Below are 19,178 nucleotides of genomic sequence, written 5' to 3'. Positions count from 1 at the left end.
AGCGGCACGATCGGACGACGAGCGTTAAGGTATACTTGGTGGTGGAAATAAAGACTGAGACCTATACTCACCTCTACTCGGTTGTTTTTGCTGTGAGGCACGTCGGCAGACTGGAAATCCAAATGACCAAAAAAAAAAAATTATGTTCGTTGCGAAAGACAAGCGAATCTATGGGGTCCGAGAGGATGCCTTCGGCTGCCTGGCCTCAGTGTTTTACCTTGGAGGTCCGCTTGCTTCGACTTCTTATGGATCGCAAGCATCTAAGAGAATAGCATTTGACTTTCACCTCCATCTTGGCTCCCAGCTCCTGGAATAGAGTATGAGTACAACAGATCTTGGCGATTGTATGCGCAAACGTATGGCTCGATTCTGTCCACTACTAGCCACATTGACCGCATAGCATTTGCGAGTGTGCACCAGACGCTTCGGTCACTCCGCAGCTTGCGGTCCACCTTCCCCAATCAGGCGAGAATCAAAGATCTTCGATTACCAGTGAAGCTGCATGCGGGCGGGCACAGATCCATTGCATCGCATTGCATTGCATCATGTGGCGCAAGGGACGTGACGGCACTTTGATGATGGCTGGGTTCAACAGGTACTTTCTGCAGCCATACAGCAGCTAGATCTGCTCGCGGCGGCCCTGAAACCGTTGCCACACTGTAATTTCCCCATGTGGCCTTTGTGCTGCACATGCTACCCTCCCCCTCTCCTGGAGACTCAAGGGCCTTGTTCTTGACAGGTACAATGCGTATACATGATGCTATTACCCCTCTTTTGCTAGCTTGGCATACTTTATTGCGACCGTTCTCTAAGTGCCCGCATTCACATGCTGCCTTGCCCTCGAGCTTTTATTTTCCCCTTCTTCCTTTCCGTGCCGCAACTACGAGGTGCAACGCTTCATATGAAGCCAGCTTATTTTGTCGAAGTTGGGGTTTGCATCATAGGCAACGAATGGCGTTTCTTGTTTTGAGAGGGCATCTGGCGAAGCAAAATGACTGCTGGCAACGGACAGGGTGTAACGTGCGCCGCTGCGCAAAAGCTCATGATGTTCCCGGAGAGAAGGCTGGGTGAAGGGGTGAAGTACGTTGTCCATATGCATGGGTGGCGCGTAATCGGGGTGGCATCTTTGGTAAGAGCGGGAATAGATCGTGGGTTGTCATCGCGTCTCCTGTGTGGTCGGGATCAGTTGCCATAATTTACCTATATCAGCAACGTGTTGATCCTCGTCGACTACTCCACCCGTCAATGATTTGCGCCGGTCTGGCGACAACTTCGAACGTAGCGGCGTATTTCTTTCCTGAAAGGGGCGGGACGTGACGACGCCGGGGCGACGGCTCTTATTTTTACCCTTCTACGCGCGGTGCCAGCGGAGTATTCATGGCGCCGCGTCGGTGTTTCTCTCTCTTTCGTGAGCGACGAGGCGGGGATAATGAATGCGTCGTTGCCCGTGACTTCGCCGGGTACTTGGCACATAGCACCCCGGTCTACAGGCGTCACGTCGCGCTCGTGGCGGTGCAAATGATGCTGTCTTCTGTGAGGGCTAACTGCGACGTTATGGCGGCCCGGCAATAAGCAGCGGCGGTGATAATCCGCCGAAGGGTGCCGCAATCTCATCAAAGCTGCCGAGTGGTGGAAGAGCAAACGTCGCGGCGAAATTATTACTGTGTACGGAGTGCGGAGCACAGGTTAGCAAATCCGATGCTACAACAAGAGCCGGGCCATCTTCAGCCGAGCGCGGTGAGTAATACATAGCACCTCGAGTCGGGGCTTGCATCGTAGGGCTGAGGCCGGCCCGGCGTTTCTTCTCGTACCTACTACAGCCCTACGGCACAGCGCAACGCTGGTGGGCGATCGCCCTCCAACCCACCACGCTCTCCGCTATCGATTTTTGACAGGAGCCCAAAAAAGAATGGGGACGACACCCGTGGGCTCCAGCGGGTGCGCCGTGCAAGAGAGAAGAGATGCGCTGGACTCGTGTTCTGGACCCAACGAGCACCAGCTCCCGTTATTGCGATCGCCGCATTGCGTCCACTCGGCTGATGAGAGAGCAACCGGCAGCAAAGCAGAGAACTGCGCTCATCCACGCTAACACCGCTAGAGCCCGTTCTGCGCGACCCGGGTCGGACGTGCGAGAGACCGGGGGCGATCGTGCGAGGCTTCGCGTTGTGCTTTGTTTCCTGCCGCACGGCTGGCGTTGGCACTGGCCCAACCCAACGTGTGATGTGTCTTCCATTGTTGCCTACATGCGCGGCTGACCAACAGGCCGCCCAACGAGCCTGGGGTGGGTGGTGTTTCACCAGTCGCATGTTTTCTCTCCGTTTAGCCCTTTGGGTTTGTTTCCGATGCGGCTCGACGTCGACACCGACGCTTTAGGACAACTCTATTGTACCCGCGCCCCTCCTCCGAAACGGGAGCCTGCAGAGCCATGGAAAGATCGTCCATCACTGTTGGTGTCCCGGTTGCGGTAGGGATGCGGGCTGGGCCGAGGCGCAGGATCCAGGAACGGGCAGTGGCATGTCTCGGCCACGGCGAAGACTGCATCTCGAACAGTCTGTGGAGAATGGGGCGCGGGAGTGACGGGGTGGAGGGAGATCGAAACATGCTATGGACTGTGGAACGCTCTAGTTGGCGGCGGCACATCAGGCAGGACGGGATGCGACATGGAAGAGAGTGCTAATGATGTGCTGTCTAGCGCTGATCGCAGCATGCATGGCGTTGAGTTGCAACGGCGCTGCACGTGAAATGCACGGAAACATGGCCGTCCAGCTGGCTGAGGGGCTCGAGGGAATGTCGCACTGCTGCTGACAAGTGCATGTGCAAAGCGGTGGCGGTCTGCTCAGGGGGCGGGCGCAACGGAAGGAAGCTGTTGGGGGAGTGCGTGGCTCGGTGGTGTGGCCTTCCAAGCGGATCTGCTTGCGTGCTCTGAGCTTGGCCGTTTGGCGAGGGGGATGATGGCCGGCCGATCCAACGACCATCGCCCGCACACTTCACGACGCCCTCCAGCCCGCGCTGCGCCCCAGCCGACGGACGCAGAAACGCCCTCGGACAGCAGGCGGTGGCGGCTGCGGACCCCAAGGCTGAGCGGCTGAGGTACTGTGTACAACACGGCTGCCAAGGTTTCAGCACGCGGTCCTCCGTATTTTGGGCACAAAGCGAGCGAGAAGCGCACAGCGCGCGCGGCGAGGCGGGCGGACGCCGACCATAGGGCCGCTCGCCGCCGCCCGCGCAGAAGGGCGAGACTCGTGGCAGCCGGAGATTGAGGCCCGTCTCTAGCTGGCCGAGTCGTGCGCGGGCGTGAGATTAGAGCCACGCGGGAGTCGTCGCCGGCTCAGCCGCCAGCCGCTTGCGTGTCGTGAGCTGCCCGCGCTTCGCAGGCGCGCCGCGACGCCGAGCACGACCGCAGGCGGCTGGCGGGGCTTTATGGCGAGCGCGCTGGATCGTGGTGCGGCGGCTCGGGTGGTGTTCCCCAAACAGCGGCGGGCAGCCACCACGCTCCCGTAAAAATCATGCGAGCGACACAGCAGGCGATTGGCGGGCACGCGGCCAGTCAGAGGGCGTGGTGGGCGCGCAACAGTGCGGCCGGAGCAAACGACCGGTGGCGGCTTAGCGTCAGGTACGCGGACGGGTTCCTGGCTGGGCGTGACGGGATGTGCAGGCTGCACGCCCCCTGATCACTGCGTCCAGACCAGCGTCCCTGGGCGGTTGGCTCCGCCATCGTGGGCTCCAGCGCCGGTGGCTTGCCGGCGTGCGTAGCTGAAACAGTGCGACTGCCCTCTTTGGCCGCGCCATCCTTGTTCAATATCGATTCGTGCCAGATGCCCGCCAGTCTATATATCCATCGCGGCCTCCCCCCGCCCACTCCGCCTACCTCGCTCTCCACACCGTGTTATCGACAGTCGTTCTTTCTGAGCTCTCGTGCTCGTCCTCTCATTGTCACTTCCGGCAACTCGCTCTCTAGTCCGCGATAGCCCTGGTCGGCTTGCTTCTGCTCGCCTCCGCCTCTTCGTCAGCACCTCTCGGCCGCTGACTTTCCACTGCTCGCTTTCTCCACCATCTCACCGTAGACACCCGCCTCCACCATGCAGTACCGCCTCAACGAACTGGCCCTCCTGGCTCTCGCCGGCTCTGCCCTGGCCCACCAGCCTCACCAGCACAAGCATGCCAAGCTCCACGAGCGCCGTCTCGCTGCTCCCTATGGCATGGGCAACTCCACCTTCCCCGCTGGTCCCACTGGCGGTGTTGCGCCTCCCCAGGATTCGACTGTCACCCAGCTCTTGACCGCCACTGTCCACGCCACCCAGCTCTACACTCAGGCCGCCCCCTCGGCCGCCGCCAACCCCATCCAGGCTGCTGAGGTCGATGCCGAGTCTGTCGATGCCGCCACCTCCCCGGCTGCTGCTCTGACCACCGACGCCGAGACCTGCGACGAGGTTACCGTCACTGTCACCAACGCTCCCGTCACCGTCACCGTCACCGCTGCCGCTGGTGGCGTGGCTTCGTCGGCTGCGTCGAGCTACCTCGCGCCCTCTTCGTTCGTCCTCCCCGGCAGCTCCAGCACTGTGGAGATCAGCACCGAGGCCGCTGCTCCGGCTCCGACCGCCGCGAGCTCGTCTGTCTACGTCGCTCCCTCGAGCGCTGCTGTTGAGACTTCCGCCGCCGCCGAGGCTGTTTCCAGCTCTAGCGCTGTCTATGTTGCTCCCAGCTCCAGCTCCGTCTACGTTGCTCCCACCACCTCCAAGGCTGCCTCCTCGGCGCCGGCTACCACTGTTGCTCCTTCGAGCACTGTCGCTGCTTCCACCTCCTCCACCTCCTCCAGCGCCGCTGCCTCCAGCTCTGCTGCCACCGGCGTCACCGGCGTCACTGACAAGCGTGGTCTTGTCTACAACACCTTCTCCGGTGTTGTCGATCAGTTCACATCCAGCCAGATCTCCTGGGGCTGGAACTGGGCTCAGACCCCCGGCGGCTCCATGCCTGACGGCGTAGAGTTCGTTCCCATCCTCTGGGGTAACCGCGAGACCGACGATCTCGCCAACTGGAAGAGCAACGCTGAGGAGCAGATCTCCAACGGCTGCAAGCACCTTATGGGCTTCAACGAGCCTGACGTTGACAGCGCTGGCGGTGGTTCCAACTTGGCTGCTGACGTCGCTGCCTCCGTCTACAAGGAGTACCTCAACGATTTCGCCAGCAAGGCCACCCTCGTCTCTCCCGGTGTTTGCAACGGCGAGGGTCTTCGCGAGTCCACTGGCCGCAACCAGGGTCTTGACTGGCTCCAGGACTTCCACGATGCTTGCGGTGGCTTCACCGAGTCCGGCTGCAAGGTCGACAAGATCAACATCCATTGGTACTCTTCTTACCAGGGTGACCTTGACAGCACCGTCTCGTACTTCAAGGAGTACGTTGAGAAGGCCTACAGCAAGTTCAGCATGAACCTTTGGATCACCGAGTACCAGCTGCAGAACGCCGATGATGCCACCCAGGAGGAGTTCATCTCGAAGACCTCCGAGTGGATGTCGTCGCAGACCTACATCGAGCGCTACTCTTACTTCAAGGCCGAGACCATCGTCGGCAGCTCCACCCTCATGTCCGCCTACACCTCGTAAGCGGTCTTCACTAGACGATGGCTTTCGACACGGTTGCATCAGAAGGTGTGACAAGCATTTAGCAACTGGGCCAGGATTTGGGTACTTTCAATGGCGCGGATATCAAGGGATGTGGGATACTCTTCGGTGTGCTTTTTTTCGGGCAGCCTTGATAATCAGGCGCCACATACAAATTTCATTTCTCCAGTGTTGATAATTTTTGATAACCAACCTTTTTCTCTATACTCTCCAGTCTCGTTCTTCTAGACATTTCTGAGGGAAGGGAAAATTACCGCATCTATAACGAGCTACGACATTGCATCGAAGCAACAATTTTAGTCAATACTTTCCAAAGCATGCTTATCCTGAACCGTTCGTGCTCTGCCAGCCATTAAGCTTTCTGGTGCGTTCATGTGTCGCACGCTTCTGCCAATCACGAGCTCGAGGGGCTGGTCTCCTAATTCTGCTGATTTCCACCCCAGGATCGGGAAATTGCAACTCCCCACCGGATACGTAGGAAGGTCATCAATCGGGCTCTCTAGATTGCATCGCACAGGTGAACGCATTCGCGTTATTCTCACCGATAACAAGGGGTAAGCTGGGCAAAATCCTACCATCAATACGACGGCGTTCTAAGAGACAGGGTTTAGTAAAGAGATTGCCTCAAGGCCCAAGATTGGACCTTCCAATCCGCGACAGGCCCGTGGGAAAAGGGTCTCGACTTGGAGTGAGATTCAAGGAAACATAAGATGATGGAAGAGGCGGCCTCGGTTCTCTCGGAGACACTTCCTTCGGGATCGGGGCGCTGGCCGGTTCCTTCGTTAGACTGGTCGCCTTGCCCGCCTGGTGATGGGCCAAGGTCCCTTCCTTGGCTCGGGTTGGGCGGTGGATTCCATCGGATGGTGTCGCTCGCATCATCAGGTGCATGGCTGAAGACCCTAAGGGTAAATCGAGCCGCACCTTGTTTTGTCTTATTTACACCTTTCATGCTACATACCTTGCCCATGAGACAAAGAGAATGGCACAAGGGCTGAGTCATGTTGATTGTGTACTAGCACGGATAAAGTGGCGGCTCGCGATTGCCGTGAATGCATGAATTTCAATTACTTTCCGAGACTCTTGCCGCCTCTCCGGACGGCATTGCTACTTGGGTATGCGGAACTCATCCAGGACCTACATCGTATAATATTCTTTTTTGGATCACTTCACCAAAATTCGTGCTCTAAGGATAAAGTCACCGCTGAAAAGAGTTACTGCGATTAATTGACCAACGGACTGATTTGAACGACCGCTCTGATATGATTAGGACGCAGAGCCGCTATTGTTATTGTAACATACTGACAGTTTGCTGGACTATCAATGAGTCACATGGCGGCTTTAGTTTGGATGGACGGTCGTTCCGATGAAACCCTGCCGCAAGCACCACATGCTTCACGTTTAGACCTTATGTCAGCAAAGCTTTAGACCTGTACTTTCATGGAGACGTCTACGTATGAGGTCATTCTTGTCATAGAGTTTCTCGCTAAGATAGTTCCGTGCGTTAAGGGAGGAGACACGGGACCACGCATCGCAGTGGCCCGGGGTCGCCGATAGAAACAACGTCTCTGGACTTATCTCCCATTCTGGGCCATCGCCCCCGGACTATGACCCACCGCTTCTTTTGGGTCATACGCGGGGCTCGGAGGGAGACCACCAAAGAGAGCATATACCACGCTGCCCGTTCGTGTCTCCATGGGCGAGGCCGGCGGGCACGGGACAACTGGAGGAACGGGCCGCGTTTGAGGTACAATGCGCCCGCGCCACACGCGCCTTCAGGAGAGTTATTTTTATGAAAGCCGTCTCGCTTGCTGTGGCAGTGCAAACGGACGATTGACACGAGAAGGGAAAGAACACGCACATTGACTGCTTAGAGCGTTATGGTGGCCGAGAGGTGAGCGGATGTCGTAATGCTGAAAGAGACTGTTGTGGACATGAGCTCGTATGCATCATCCAGAGGCTAGTTTGAGTGCTGAGCTGTAGACCCATGAGCGGTGAGCGAGCGACCGTGGAGACGGCCAATGGGGAATCTCGGCTCGTGAGAGGGTACACGATTCGACAGGAAAGCGGCCGGAGCTTCGGGGAGGTAGCCACGCAAAACACTCTTACGCTGCACTGGAACTGCCGCCCACGACGACCATTGAGTCAAAGAACCAAGCAGACGGAGACACCATCTTGAGCTTCTTCGAATGGCCATCACAGTATATCCGCTTATAGTCGGCATGATGCTCTTTCTCACGTTCTATCCTCCTCAAAAGGGTCGCCCTCTGTGAGACTATATCGAGATAAGACGACAACCTGTGACCATCTTCAAACATCAAATTGCACGCATGGCGCAGAGCCCGTTCATGTGTGGTAAGGCTATGCGCAACACTGCTGGTCTGTACAGACGAGCGTTGTCGTTGGAGTAGACAGTAGACACTGGGACGGGTCAATGGCTTCCCCATCTGCTTGAAAACTATGTCCTTTGACAGCCTATCTAGGAGCCGAACTCGCTAATCTGCCCATGGGAAAAAGGCGTTGACGATGCAAATGCAGCAAATCAGGCAGTGAAACCAATCCAAATGTTGAGCTGGCACTGACTGGTCACGCAGTGGCGACAGTCTATGACACTGGAAACCGATACTGTCCCCGGCGACCAGAGCCTTAGGCGCTTAGTCACAATAATGCGTGACGTGGAGGCGGGCTTTGCTGGAGACTAGAGACCTTGTGCGGCCATGCAGCAGTAGGTAAGGGCAGTTCGCGCAGCGGATGGCTGCGGCACAGTCGCGTCGCGAGCCGGGATCGACGAGTCACGCAGCAGTGCGGCACGACAAGCGGCGAGGTGCTGTTCGAGACGGGATGCAGAGGGGGAGAGGACGGCAGCATAATCCGCATGCACGCCGTCGATAGGATGCTGCGTCGTCACCTCAGGCGGTTGCTGTTTCGGCCGTGGCCGTGGCTGTGGTCGCAGCGCACGGGCCGCCGCCTAGGGCCTGGCTGGAGGTGACAAAGCCAGTCTTTTGCCGGCGTTCAATAAGCAGCTGCCACCACTCCGCCTGCGACTCACCTTCATCCTCATCCACCACCCCGCCTCCTTTCCGCCATCCCCCTCGCCATCGTCGTTCTATCGCCCCCGCGACACCGCAGCAACGTCCTTCGGCCCTGTCGCATCGCCTGCCGACCGCTCCTCGTCGCTCGCGTGACCGCCGGCCGCTCACTCCAACAGAGCCTCGGCTCTCCGCTGCGTGCTGCAATCGCCACGCCGCCATCCAACAGCACGCTGCACAGGTGAGGTAACTTGGGTCGCTACGAGGGCTACCTAGGGAAATTAAGTTCGTCTGGAGAACTTGCGCATGCAGGGTGGATTCTGGGCTTGAAGTTCTGGTCTTCAGTTCTTACTCCGCATCCGGGGCTGACACGCGCCCGCGAAACGGTGCTCTCCTCACTTTGTGTAAAATTCTCGTTACTTCTGCCTTTTTACCAACTAGCTGCTGCTCTGAAGCTCAGCCATTCACAATTCAAAATACGGATTTGCCTCTGGGAAACCGATCAGAAGCCTTTGCACAGAGTTCACCGTCGCACTCCCTGCCTTTGACACCTCTGCGTCACCCACAGGACTGCAATCGCCAACCTCACCTTCGCCTTCTCGATAACTCTTCTCGCCATGTCTTCGTCTGTCTTCTTCAAGTTCAAGTCCTCAAAGGAGCCCCAGCGCATTACCTTCGACGGAACCGGCATCTCCGTCTTCGAGCTGAAGCGCGAGATCATCACCGCTACCGGCCTAGGCGACGGCTCCGACTTTGACCTCTCCATCTACACCGACGATTCCAACGAAGGTCAGTATGCCCGACCTTCTGCTTGAAAAGACCCCCGCTAATGGTCAAAGAATATGATGACGACACCACCATTGTGCCGCGTTCGACGACTGTCCTCGCTCGCCGCCTCCCTGCTGCAAGGCCCGGCCATGGAAGGGCCGCCCGCTACGTCTCCGGCAAAGCCCCCGTCACCGCCAAGAACTCCTATCGCACAGAATCCTCGACCACGAAGCCTGCAATCCAGGCCAAGCCTGCGGCCGATGGTGCCGCTGCGATGAGCGCCGCCCAAACGGAGGAGGAGAGGATTGCGGCCATGTTTGCTGCCGGTGCCGAGAATTGGGAACAGCAAAAAGCTAAGATGGCTGAGTAAGTGCACTCAATAGGATCGCGAGGGAAATGCCTACTGACGACTACAATAGCGCCAAACCTGTCTACCGTCCCGGACGCAGGCCGCACAACGTCCCTGAGGGCGAGCCGCCGGACACTTATATCTGCCACCGTTGCCATGTGAAGGGTAAGTGGAGACTATTCCTTGCTCGATAAAGCAGCGACTGACATCCGAGAAGGCCACTGGATCCAAGCTTGTCCTACAAATGATGACCCGAACTTCGAGAACAAACCCCGCATCAAACGCACGACAGGCATTCCGCGCTCCATGCTGCAGACAATCGAGAAGCCCGTGGCACTCACCAATGATGGCCTCACCGATGACTCTCGTCAGCCGTCGGGAGTCATGGTCAACGCTGCGGGCGAGTATGTCATAGCTAAGCCTGATGAGGCTTCCTGGAACAAGTTCCAGGCTAAGGCACAGGCTTCCGCCGCACAACAAGAAGTCGCTTCTGCTGGTAGCAAAGAACTTCGCGACCGTGGACTAGAGTGCTCAATTGACAAGCGCATGCTTGTGGATCCAATGAAGACGCCTTGCTGTGGAATGACATACTGCAATGACTGTATCGAGAATGCACTTATCAACAGTGATTTCGTATGTCCAAACTGCTCCAAGGAGGGTGTGCTCATCGACGACTTGGTCGCGGACGAGGACACAATCGCCAAGATCAAGGAATTTGAGGACGACAAGCGGAAGGCCAAGGAGGCTTCCAAGAGCCCCAAACCTGAGAAAGCAGAAATGGCCGACAGCACGGAAGACAAGAAGGACGACAGCGCCAAGTCGCCGGAAGTCAAGGATGCCAAGCCCGCCTCCCCATCGGCGGCCAAGCCTGGACCTGATGCCCCAGTTTCGGCCCCAGCAGGACCTGCTGCTGCCAATGGTATTCCAAAGAAGCGACCTGCTGATGAGGATCTTAAGAACGAGCGCATCCCTACTGCTCCTGCTGCCATGCGTAAACAGCAAGAGCAAATGAAAGTGTCTGCTCCGAGCAACTCTGACCAAGCGTTTGTGAACCAGATGAACGCGTTGGCTGGTGGCGGCGGCGGCGGCGGCGGCGGTGGAGCTATGATGAGCCAACAATTCGCCAACGGCAACTTCATGCCCTTCAACGGTATGGGGGGCATGGGGGGGTTCCCGAATCAGAACGGCATGATGGGCATGGGCATGAGCATGGGCCCGATGATGAATATGCCCCAGGCCATGATGAATCCCATGATGATGCAGAACGGTGGATGGGGGAACATGGGAGGAATGGGATATCAGCAGAATGGCATGTACGGAAACAACTACAACGGCATGGGCAGTGGTGTTGGCCAGAACTGGCAGGGAGGCCAAGGCTGGGCTATGAACGGCATGGGACAGGGCCAAATGCAGAATGGCAAGAGTGGTGTCTTCCCCAACCAGCAGAGGACGGTTTTCAGCGAGCCTTTCCCAAATGAAGAGGACAACGCCTACTTCAGGAAGCCGGTGAATCCGCACCGCCACCAAAACCGCAACCGCAGGAACAGGGCCCCTGACTACACGCAGTTATGATCATGTGCGATCGACTATCTTCCCTTTCTCCCGCACTTCCCTTCGTTCAGATTTTCTTTTGTCACAGCTGATCGGCATGACCTCCACGGAGTTTTGCACGACATCAGAGCGCGGCATTGCAGAGGCGCCGGGTTGAAGGATGCGCGCGGATCTCGGAACCAGCTCCGTAAGCATGGGGCCGGATTGGGCGGCATCATGGGTTAAATGGCGTTTACGGCTAGGTCATGGGAAGGGTCTTCTGGGTAATTTTTGTTCATGGGCGGCATGATACCTTGAGCGCCGCGACTATTGCAAAGAGCTTTGGACGAGACTACGTCCAGGTAAATATCGAATTGCTAGATCGTGTGGAAAGATATCATTCAAAGTCAATCATCGAAGTCGTGGCTTTGATCAGCGAACGTGACATGATTTGTGGTGACTTGGAGCGGGCTTCCCCCAGAACTGGTCGAGCAAACGTCATCCGACCGGAGAACGGAACAGACTATCTTCGGTCCCAGACAATCGACAGTTACTATGCCATTGTCCAAGGGTTCTCTGCAGCTGTGAAAGCCTGGAGGATCAACGAGGCGGGGCAGTGTGGTAGAAATGGCTAGCTTCTTGGGGATGAGGACTGCTTGCAGGCGGGGGGTTCTTCTGCCTGGGCTTGACGCGCGATTGCTCCTATCCCCCAGGCTGGCAGCACCGTCAAAGGCGCAGCAGGATGCAGGCATCGACAAGGCAGACGTGGATCTGGAGCGCGGCTACGAGATTGATGGAGCGGCGCTGATACTGCGCAATTGGCGCGGATGCCCGACCGGGGGTGTGGGGCAGAAACAAAGGCGGTCGGCGATTCGATGCGCCGCCCGCTTTGTGGACACAGTCCAACTCGACACACTCCAAGAAGTGCGCTTTGGGGCCAACTCTCTCCTTTTCCCTATCGCTATCTTGAAGAGCGCGACTGCAGAAGCTCTACGACAATCGCGTGGCCCACATTCCACGAGTCTTCTGTCCCTGGCAAATACCAGCTCCGTCCAGGATTACGTCGCATCAAGAGCCTCCGGCCACTTGACCTCCTCCTCAACACCACCCACCCACCGCACCGCACAACCGTCACCATGGACTACCAGGGTGCCCCGGCCGCCCACAAGAAGAAGCGTGCCTATGCCGCCCAGGCCTATGACTTCGGTGCCAATGCCGCGGGTCAAGGTCCTGCGCCGCCTGTGGGCGCACCGCAGCTTGATCCGCTGGCAGGTCAATTCGGTCAGATGAACCTGGGCGGGCAGCCTCAGCAGCCCATGATGCAGCAGCCCATGCAACCCATGCAGCAGATGCCGGCGCAGATGCCCCCGCAGCAGACGACGCTGAACCAGCTTGTCACCACCGACCTCATGAGCGCTCCGTTCAACGTCTATGAGCTCGACCAGCCGCCGCCACCGATCAACCTTCCGCCCAACGTAAGTTGCCTCCGGCAGCTCCATTTGGTGCGCACACTGCTGACTCGTGTTAGACTAGCGTCACGCCCTCCGAGTTTGCCAATTGCCCCCCGAAGTACGTTCGGTCGACCTTGAACACCATTCCCACCACGCACTCGCTACTGAAGAAGTCCCGTCTACCGCTGGCCCTCGTCATCCAGCCATACGCCGCCCTACACGATGCTGAGGACCCAGTCCCGGTTGTGCCTGACCAGGTCATTTCGAGATGTCGGAGGTGCCGTTCGTACATCAACCCGTTTGCGACCTTCCTCGACCACGGCCACCGCTGGCGTTGCAACATGTGCAACCTCACCAACGACGTCCCTCAGGCTTTTGATTGGGATGCGGCAACCCAGCAGAGTGTGGACAGGTGGCTGAGGCCCGAGCTGAATTACTCGGTCGTTGAATTCGTGGCCCCTCAGGAATACATGGTCCGGCCCCCGCAGCCGCTGGTCTACCTATTCCTCTTCGATGTCAGCTACGCAGCTGTCACCAACGGCCTCTTGGCAACGGCTGCCAGGTGTATCCTCGAGAGCTTGGACAGAATCCCCAACGCAGACCGGAGGACGAGACTTGGTTTCATGGCTGTGGACTCTAGCCTCCACTATTTCTCGATTCCCCGCGACGGAAGCGAGAGTAGCGACCCTAGGATGCTTGTCGTTAGTGACCTCGACGAGCCTTTCCTGCCTACTCCTGAGGACCTGCTTGTGAACCTCGCGGAGTGTCGCGCCAACATCGAGACTTTCCTTGGTAAGCTCCAGCTTATGTTCCAGGATACCCAGAATGGGGCTTCTGCCATGGGATCGGCTTTGCGTGCCGGTCACAAGCTCATCTCTCCTGTTGGTGGAAAAATCACGGTTCTTAGCGCCTCCCTCCCTAATATCGGTTATGGTAAGCTGGACATCCGTGAGGACAAGAAGGTCCTCGGTACCAGCGGCGAGGGAAAGCTTCTGCAGACTGCGAATAGCTTTTACAAGTCCTTCGCGGTGGAATGCTCCAAGAATCAGGTTTCGATTGACATGGTAAGTGAGCGAATGCTCCATATCGGGTGATTTAGATGTTAACATGAACGTTTCCCAGTTTCTGTTCTCGTCTCAGTACCAGGATGTGGCCACACTATCGAATCTGCCGAGATACACCGGAGGCCAGACCTGGTTCTACCCTGGATGGAATGCCGCAAGGAGCGAGGACGCGATCAAGTTTGCCCGCGAGTTCAGCGACTACCTCTCGTCAGAAATCGGCCTGGAGGCGGTACTGCGCGTGCGTGCCACCACCGGTCTGCGCATGAGCACGTTCTACGGCAATTTCTTCAACCGTAGCTCCGATCTCTGCGCGTTCCCTGCCTTCCCTCGTGACCAAGCCTACGTTGTGGAGGTCGCCATTGACGAGACCTTGACGAAGCCTTTCGTTTGCATGCAGACTGCCGTGCTCCACACCACTTGCAACGGCGAGCGGAGGATAAGAGTCCTGACTCTCGCAATCCCGACGACGGACAACCTTGCCAGCGTCTATTCCTCAGCAGATGCGCAGGCGATCACTGCTTACTTTAGCCACAAGGCCGTGGAACGGGCCTTGGGAAGCGGACTTGATGCTGCCAGGGACGCCCTTCAGAGCAAGGTTATCGAAATTCTCCAAACGTACAAGAAGGAACTGGCAGGAGGCAGCATCGGCGGTGGCCTTCAACTGCCCGCTAACCTTCGGGCGCTGCCCGTTCTCTTCCTTGGACTCATCAAGAATGTGAGTGACCATTACTATCCTACTCCCATTTCTGATACACGTTAACATGAACCAGGTCGGCCTCCGGAGATCCGCACAAATACCTTCCGATCTTCGTGCCGCAGCCCTTTGCCTGCTCTCGACCCTGCCACTTCCACTGATGATCCAGTATATCTACCCGCGCTTCTACTCTCTGCACGACATGCCCGACGATGCTGGAGTTCCGCATCCGGAGACGGGCGAAATTCTCCTGCCGCCCCCATTGAACTTGTCTTCAGAAAGAATCGTGCCGTATGGCCTGTACCTGATTGATGATGGCGTCAACCAATTCGTCTGGGTCGGCCGTGATTCGGTGCCCCAGCTGCTTATTGACGTTTTCGGGGTTGACGACAAGAATGGCATCAAGCAGGGAAAGGCTAGCATGCCCGTTCTGGACAACGAGATGAACGAGCGCGTGAGGGCGGTCGTCGACAAGAGCAAGGATCACAGGATGAAGGGGGTGGGCAGCATCACAGTGCCGACATTGTACATCATCAGGGAGGACGGCGACCCAAGCCTGAAGCTGTGGGCGCAGACGCTGCTAGTGGAGGACCGGGCGGACCAGGGCGTCAGCTTGCAACAATGGCTGGGAATGCTAAGGGAGAAGGTGAGTCCTCCGGCGCCCCCCTTGATCCTTTCGACATGGCCAGACTAACGATTTGGCAGGTGGTGCAATAGAGCAGCAGGTAATGCAGGGTAGGGAAAAAGGGAGTGCTTTCACGCGAGAAGAGGGCGCATTGCGCGGGGCGGTGAGCAACGACCCTGTTCCTTTTCACGTAGCACAGCGTTGTTCGAAACTTGAAATAAATGCCCTTGACGAGTCTCCTTGCGACGCATCTGGCAGCAGGTGTCTTTTCTCGAAACATGCAGTGAGCCGTGTGGGCATGGGCAGGGCCTGCGCGCAGGCGGGCAGCCAGCTGCGGGCGGGCCTGGAGGGGGCAGGCGGAAGCAATGGACAGTACCAAGTGATGTTGGATGGACGCAGGTGCAGTGCGGACAAGCAGCTTCCCGGGCGGCGAGTCAGCAGCGTGGGCAATCTTTATGAGGTCGCGTATCGCAGCCGGTGTTTGCTAGCGAGGCACAGAGGGCGCCCTTGCATATTGGTTCCTGGGCCAATGGTGAGGGATTCGTCGATGCTGCCGACTCACCGTGTGTTTCTCGCAGCCGGGCCCCACCCGACGCTCGGTCTGCCGCCCTGCCACGCTGTGGGCACCCGCGGCGCAGCGCACCAGTGGCTGCAGGGTTTCACATGCCAGGCGAGTGGAGGCGCGCGGCAGGCATTCGTCGCGGCGCTCGCATCAGCTGGCAGCAGCGTCTGGCCGGCTGCCCTGGGGCCAGGCCGGGTGCTGGCCATTGAGGCTCGTGGGCGCGCGGCCGGGCGGCTGGCGTGGTGGAGAGCAGGGTTGATGCGTGCGCATTTCTCATCAGAGCAGCCCGCTCCCAGAACAGCGGTGCCTGCTCGCCACGCCCGGCGCTCCTAAACGGCTCGTGCTAGCACCGCGCCCCCAACCCCTCTCCGTCTGGCGGCGGACGTAACCCCTCGCTGCATGCATGGCCGAATCATCGCTCACTAACCCGACGCGCATCCTGTCCCGTCCAGCCCTCGCCCTGGCCTGACAGCTGCTGCTTTGCCGCCTCTGCCTGCCTTCTGATCTCATCACCACCTCCGCCCACGGCCACCGCGCGCACCCTCCGCGCCCGCCAGCAAGCACTCAGAGCCGCACCGCAGCCGCCCTGCCCGTGCGCATCACGCCTCCCGATCCTCCGCTGGTGGCGGGGATCTTTTCAAGCGCCGCGATAAGGCGTCACAACCCCCGCCCACGCCTGCACATGCCATGATACACGCCTGAGAGCGACACCAGCCTCGACACACCTCTACCAGCGCGCTCCGCTGCGCGTGCGACTCCAGGCCGGATGCCGATGCGACCAGCGCCTGTACAGACTAGCTACCGCATCCGCACGCCCTCGATCCTACGCAGTCCGCGAAGCGCCGTCTCGTGGCCCGCCGACGACGACCTGCAAGCGCTTCCGAACACACCAGACATTTCCGGCCGCCTGGCCTCCGGGCGGTGATCCTCAGTGTGCTCGTGTCACCGAAGGAAGCAAGTAAGACTTGGCGTTTCACCGTCAGCTCCCAGCTCCCGGCCGCAGCACGGTAATAATAGCCTCGCACCCCGCAGCCATCATCGACCTGACGATGTCTGGCTTTCGCGCCGTCAACACCACCTTGTCCGTTCCGGAGCCGCCGCCTGGCCACTCGGGCGAGGAGACGACCCCGACCACGCCACGCCCGAACAAGCTCTTCGGCGCCGACCAGCACCTCCATCATCCGCACGACCAGCGTCACATTGACGAGCAGTCGGCAAAAACACCCACCAGGGACAGCTTTGGAGGATTGGCTGGCCAGCGCCCGCTGCCTGCAGACCTCTCCGCTGCCGGCCTGGATTCAAAGAAGCAGGCTCGCAACAGCACGCTGCGCCGCGGCAACTCGGACACCTCTACCCGCTCCGGCGACAACCAGGATGTGGTGATGGACGACGAAGATGGCCACGCCGCCTCCGAGAATGAGAGTGTCAACAGCGACAGCCGGCCGACCAAGAAGAAAAAGGGCCAGCGTTTTTTCTGCACTGACTTCCCTCCCTGTCAGCTGAGTTTTACGAGAAGCGAGCATCTTGCCAGGCACATCAGGTTCGTTGCACACGACGCACCCTCAGCCGCGCGCCACTGACAGGATTACAGAAAACATACCGGCGAGCGGCCGTTCCAGTGCCACTGCAATCGCCGGTTCTCGCGGCTGGACAATCTTCGTCAGCATGCCCAGACTGTCCACGTAAACGAGGACATCCCCGGCGACTCCTTAGCGGCAACCGGCACGAGATTCCAGCGTCAGATCCGAACGGACCGCGTTCGCCCTCCCAACGGCCGCTCTCGCGCCTCAACTATTAGCAGTGGAGGTGCCCACAGCAGAGGTCATAGCCGGAATTTATCGGCTTCTAGTATTGCTTCGACAAGTTCAAACACTAGCGATCGAGATGACGTCCGCCGGCGGCCCGCCCCGCTTGCTATGGCTGGCGATGGAGCTGCACGAGCACGGCTGACGCTAGACACATATAATCCCGGTGGTCAGTATTCCACCCTCGGCAGCCAGTCACCAAGTGGATTCAGTACGCCAACATCAGCAACGTTTTCACCCGCAACAGGTAGCCCAGGCCCCCGATATCCATCCGGCATAGACTCCCCCGTGTCAACCGCGCAGAGGCCCGTCACGTGGGCCGGCCACGTCCCTGGGCGCCGCCTGTCCGTCCCTTCAGCTAGCGGGAACCCGTTCCAGGGACCTCCCGGCACGAACTATCCGCCTCCGTACATCAGCCCGTTGACATCATCCACGCCCTCCAACTACTCCAATACCGGAAGCTTTCTCAACAGTCCCACTGGATCAACTTTCTCTAGCGATTCTCGGCGTGAGTCTGTCAGCTCTGATGCTGATTGGCGCAGAAGAACATGGCACCCTGGGACATACTCTGCGCTGACTCCCAGACCGGCCACGAGTGGTTTGAGCTACTACCAGACTCCAGATGCCCCTCAACCGTCGTTTTCATCCCAGCCAGCTGCCAACCAGCCTGCCTCGAGTCAAGTTACCCGTCTTCCAGGAATAGAGTCGTTCGACCACGCACCACCACCGCCGTCTTTGACCACCCAACATCCATCGAGTCCGATGCAGGTTGACCACCCGAAGCGGCCGGCAGCAATGGAGCCCTCGACGCCGAACGTTCGCGAGCACAGGGGTCATCACCACCACCACAACTCTCTGGACCTTTCGCTGCAAAGAGGAATTCATAAGCTAGACATTACAAACTCAACACCACCGCGGGAACCGGCGTCCTGGTTTAGCTTTGGAGGCAGTAGGGACCAAGGGCAATCCCAAAGACCGACAACAGCTCCGCATCCGAGTTTCTCCGCGAACCGTGCTGCTCCTCCGCCTCCACTAACGCACCTAAGTCGGCCTTCGACTGGGGGCGAGCCAAGTCACAGCTCACAGGATCCCACGCAACCGACAACACCACGCAAGCACAAACGACAAGCTTGGTATATGGGGCCAGTTCAACATGTTCCCCAGCACCAGCAGCAGGTCCAGCAACACGCGTATAGGAACCAAAGGACTTCTCCGGAGGATTCTAGCAGCAGTGAAGGTGTGCCAACACCATCGACCTCATCACTCGGGGAGTATTATCCGGTGATTGTTCAGAATAACGGAGGAAATCTGGAGGAGCGGCCTTCCAGCATGCATATGGAGGACCCGGCGAAGTTCACCTTTCCCCAGCCTCCTCAGGCCGCGAACGAACGTCCTCCCACGCATCCAGGATATCACTTTGGCAGTCAACCACCTTATGCGCACGCACAAACTGCAACGGCGTTTGGCGGGCACCAGCAAAGCCAAAACGGCGCCGGTGACATGAGGAGATTGGAGGCTCTCGTGGCGGTTGCCACGGGCGAACGCCCCGCCAACCGGGCCTCGTAACTCTCGTCAAAGGCTCGAAAGCCATGCCACAGCACCCCGGACATGGCCATTTCTCGCAAACCGCTCTTACCCCTCACTTCTCTCCAAAGAACGCTCGCCGAAACTCACGATCCGACATGA

At 58.5% G+C, this 19,178-nt stretch overlaps 3 protein-coding genes across 3 annotated transcripts; all 3 read left to right on the top strand.

Annotated features, from left to right (window-relative positions):
* Positions 1–4,079: 4,079 nt before the first annotated feature.
* Positions 4,080–5,600, top strand: SLS55_009410 (uncharacterized protein; the record flags this gene model as incomplete). Its single annotated transcript, XM_066780811.1, has 1 exon — positions 4,080–5,600. The coding sequence occupies one exon, from the start codon at positions 4,080–4,082 to the stop codon at positions 5,598–5,600; it is 1,521 nt and encodes a 506-aa protein (XP_066628757.1).
* Positions 5,601–9,261: 3,661 nt separating this feature from the next.
* MPE1 lies at positions 9,262–11,333 on the top strand (the record flags this gene model as incomplete). The annotated part of the gene is made up of 4 exons (XM_066780810.1): positions 9,262–9,433; positions 9,484–9,778; positions 9,832–9,926; positions 9,979–11,333. The coding sequence occupies 4 exons, from the start codon at positions 9,262–9,264 to the stop codon at positions 11,331–11,333; spliced, it is 1,917 nt and encodes a 638-aa protein (XP_066628756.1).
* A 1,094-nt stretch (positions 11,334–12,427) lies between these two features.
* SEC24 (COPII subunit) lies at positions 12,428–15,194 on the top strand (the record flags this gene model as incomplete). The annotated part of the gene is made up of 4 exons (XM_066780809.1): positions 12,428–12,766; positions 12,820–13,806; positions 13,865–14,521; positions 14,577–15,194. The coding sequence occupies 4 exons, from the start codon at positions 12,428–12,430 to the stop codon at positions 15,192–15,194; spliced, it is 2,601 nt and encodes an 866-aa protein (XP_066628755.1).
* Between the last annotated feature and the right edge of the window lie 3,984 nt (positions 15,195–19,178).

This window comes from Diplodia seriata (assembly GCF_021436955.1).
Source record: "Diplodia seriata strain FDS-637 chromosome Unknown scaffold_10, whole genome shotgun sequence".
NCBI lineage: Eukaryota > Fungi > Ascomycota > Dothideomycetes > Botryosphaeriales > Botryosphaeriaceae > Diplodia > Diplodia seriata.
Note: the sequence above shows the minus strand (reverse complement) of the source record. Positions and strands in the feature narration are given on the sequence as shown.